The 3,190-nt window shown below is 45.6% G+C and overlaps 1 protein-coding gene across 1 annotated transcript; it reads left to right on the top strand.

Moving 5' to 3' along the window:
• The first annotated feature begins 698 nt into the window (after positions 1-698).
• On the top strand, positions 699-1,875 carry LOC133004010 (transmembrane 4 L6 family member 1-like). The gene is made up of 5 exons (XM_061073868.1): positions 699-875; positions 948-1,016; positions 1,102-1,256; positions 1,341-1,533; positions 1,680-1,875. The coding sequence occupies exons 1-5, from the start codon at positions 699-701 to the stop codon at positions 1,698-1,700; spliced, it is 615 nt and encodes a 204-aa protein (XP_060929851.1). The 3' UTR covers positions 1,701-1,875.
• The last annotated feature ends 1,315 nt before the right edge of the window (positions 1,876-3,190 follow it).

Below are 3,190 nucleotides of genomic sequence, written 5' to 3'. Positions count from 1 at the left end.
AGGGTTCAAATATTAATCTGATTTAATATGGAACTGTTGATAAAACCTTCCGTTAAATGTCCAGTTGGGACAGAGTCTGAAAGACAAGTTGGTGGTTAAATAGATGAAGAGACCAGTGAAATCAGCTCAGAAAGGTTTATACAAACTGTAAAGAACTTTTAACAATATTCTTAACTTAGGCTATAAACAGAGAAGATAACCTAAAAATAAATACCTTGTAGTTAATGAAACATTTATTGACCTTGAGTTATACGAAAATCAAAGTAGGGAGGCTATACTGTTGTTGTGAACAGAATCTCCTGCTGCTTAATGTGTGAAAGTCAAACTGGAGAAACTCTGGACTCTCCAGAGATCGTCTGAAACATCTCAACAACAAACTCTGAGCAATTTTAAATAAATAACTTTCTCTCTACAGATGCAAACGCTGTCACACAGTTGAACATTGTTACATGTTCACTCAGTTGTTTGTACATGAAGATCAAAAGTATAGAACCCAGAGGAACTCCACTAAAGAACCAGGAGAAACTCACAGATCCTCGAAGAACTCCAGCTTTATTTGACTTATGTTACAAACCTCCTCTTCAGCTGATTGGTCTGTTTGAGTGACACAATCAGGTCATCAGTTGATTGTATGAAGATCAAAGATGTGGGGGAGGAGCCCTGGCCCTGTTTCATAGTGTCGTCATGTGACCCAACAGATGTGTGTGTCGAGGTGTCTACAGTGTGTGGGCATGTCTCTGGTTCCCATGGCAATCATCTGCATGTTGTCCAACATCCTGCTGCTGTTTCCTGAGCTGAAGACCAACTTCCTGTTGGAGGGTCATGTGACCAGGGAGGCCACATGGGCCACAGGCCTCTGGGCGTCAGGCTTTCTGGTACGTTTGCGTAGTTTGAGTTGAATCGTCAAATGAAACATGAACGTTGAACTGGTCTGCAACTGGTTCCAGGTTCTTCTCGGAGCGCGAGCGTCTGTTCGCAGCAGCGGCGCCAGAGGCTGCTGCGCATTCAGGCGTCAGGTGAGCTGAGGGGGCGTGGCCTCACATCAAGAAGCTGGATAATTGGATTAATTTGGGGACAAGTTTTGATGTCTTTTATTTACAGATGTTGTGTCAGGTGCTGAGCTCCAGCGGGTGTCTGGTGGCCGCCGGCGGCTGTTGTCTGGTCAGTGTCACCGGCCTCATCCAGGGGCCTCTCTGTCTCTACAGCACCCCCACTGGCCCCATGTGGGGGGTCCCACTGAGGCCCCTCCATGACTGGTGAGACACTCACACACACACACACACACACACACGAATGAAGATGTCCAGATGTTTTGACTCTTGCGGTCTCTCGTCCTTCAGTCAATCAAGTTACCTGTACAACGCCACCCTGTGGTCAGGAGTGTGTCTGCAGCCTCGTGCTGTGGTTCAGTGGAATGTGGTTCTGTTCAGTGTGATGGGGGGGGCGAGCGGGCTGCAGACCCTCCTCTGTGCAGCGAACGTCCTGAACTCAGTGCTGGGCCTGCTGCTGGGACCAGGTCTCCATGGCAACAAGGTCAGTAAGTGAGAAACTGAGGTTCAGCCCCAAACATTCATATAAAATAATATAAACTTTAAGTGTGTGCGTGTGCGTGTGCGTGTGCGTGTGTGTGTGTGTGTGTGTGTGTGTGTGTGTGTGTGTGTGCATGTGTGTGTTTACAGGTCAGTCCAGTCTCAGTTTAAGACGCCCCCTGGTGGATCCTGAATGAGGACAACATTCAACACTTCATGATATCAAGTTATAAAATCTTAGAAATGGGTTGAAATCGTTGAGCTTGAAAATGAGTTTTATTTTGAAAAGCACTGAAGCACTTTGGATAAAATAAGACTTAAAGATAAATAATGTCAATTATTATTAATTAGGGTTCATTATTATGATAATATACTATTTATATATATATATGAATTATATATGACACAAACTTGTCACTCGTCGATGTTCTTGTTTTGTATCAGTCAGATAAGTGTGTCAGCAACATGTGAGTAAATAAAGTGTATGACTGTGTGAGTGTTTGTAGTGATTGTGTATTTCTTCCTAAACATTGTGTTGAGTTACATTGTTTTACTGTCAACATGTGTTTAACTTCATCTTTTGAGTTTTATTGACATGATGTGCACTTTTTTACATTTCGTAATCCTTTGTTGGGGTTTTTTCTCAACCACACACACACACACACACACACACACACACACACACACACACACACACGATACAAATGATAAGAATGAACATCACACTGAACTGGTGTGTTCACCATCAAGGACGAAGTCGGACTCTAGTTTTCTCTGGCCCGAATATGACCAGTGATGACATCACAGTGGCGTCATTTAGGTGTTAGAGTTAGGATTTGGGTTAGGGTTAGGGCTTTGGAGCTGGTGTCCAAACTACAGCGTGGGCAGTGTTGGGGAGTAACGGAATACATGTAACGGCGTTACGTATTTAGAATACAAATTATGAGTAACTGTATTCCGTTACAGTTACAAATTAAATAGATGGTATTCAGAATACAGTTACATTGTTGAAATCAGTGGATTACATGACGGTACTTCTCTGTTTCACGAGTTTAATCACTGTCTCGTAAATCCACCGGAGGCAAAGCCCCCAGGAAGCAGCTGGAGACCAGGGCTGCCGTAAGAGCGCCCGGCCCCCGGTGGCGTGAAGGAGCCTCACCGCTACCCGCTCGGGACCGTTACAGGCCCGGGACCGAGGCTCTGAGAGAGTTCCGTCGCTACCAGAAATCTACGGAGCTGCTGATCCGCAAGCTGCCCTTCCAGCCCCTGGTGAGAGAAGACCGACCTGCGCTTCCAGAGCTCCGCTGTCATGGCTCTGCAGGAGACCAGCGAGGCACGCAGGGTTCACACCGGACGCTGAAGCGCCGCTAAAATAATATCACCCGGTGACCCAGTAGTATAAAAGCATATGGTCACTTGTTGCTCCAACATTAACTGCAACAGCGTCCCAAATTAATGTCATCTACCTTCAAGAACTTCTCCGCTGTTTGCTCCGTTTAATGTCGGGTGTCGAGGGTAAATTACGTATTCTCCGCCCCCCCCCCCTCTCTTTTTATCTTTATGACTGCTTGTGTGTCTGTAGTGGATGGGCAGAGGGGGGCATTTAATAATGTGATCGGTCAAATTGATAAAATTAAAACTCCAGGACAACAGAAGGGGAA

This window comes from Limanda limanda, chromosome 6, assembly GCF_963576545.1.
Source record: "Limanda limanda chromosome 6, fLimLim1.1, whole genome shotgun sequence".
In the NCBI taxonomy this organism is placed as follows: domain Eukaryota; kingdom Metazoa; phylum Chordata; class Actinopteri; order Pleuronectiformes; family Pleuronectidae; genus Limanda; species Limanda limanda.
The sequence above is the reverse complement of the archived record's forward strand: the minus strand, read 5'-3'. Positions and strand labels throughout refer to the sequence as shown.

Excerpts from the sequence above, each read along its gene's own strand:
- LOC133004010 (XM_061073868.1), top strand. The coding sequence starts at position 699 with ATGTGTGTGTCGAGGTGTCTACAGTGTGTGGGCATGTCTCTGGTTCCC. Across the intron at positions 1,257-1,340 it reads CTGAGGCCCCTCCATGACTG|TCAATCAAGTTACCTGTACA; the intron begins GTGAGACACTCA and ends CTCGTCCTTCAG. Across the intron at positions 1,534-1,679 it reads CAGGTCTCCATGGCAACAAG|GTCAGTCCAGTCTCAGTTTA; the intron begins GTCAGTAAGTGA and ends GTGTGTTTACAG.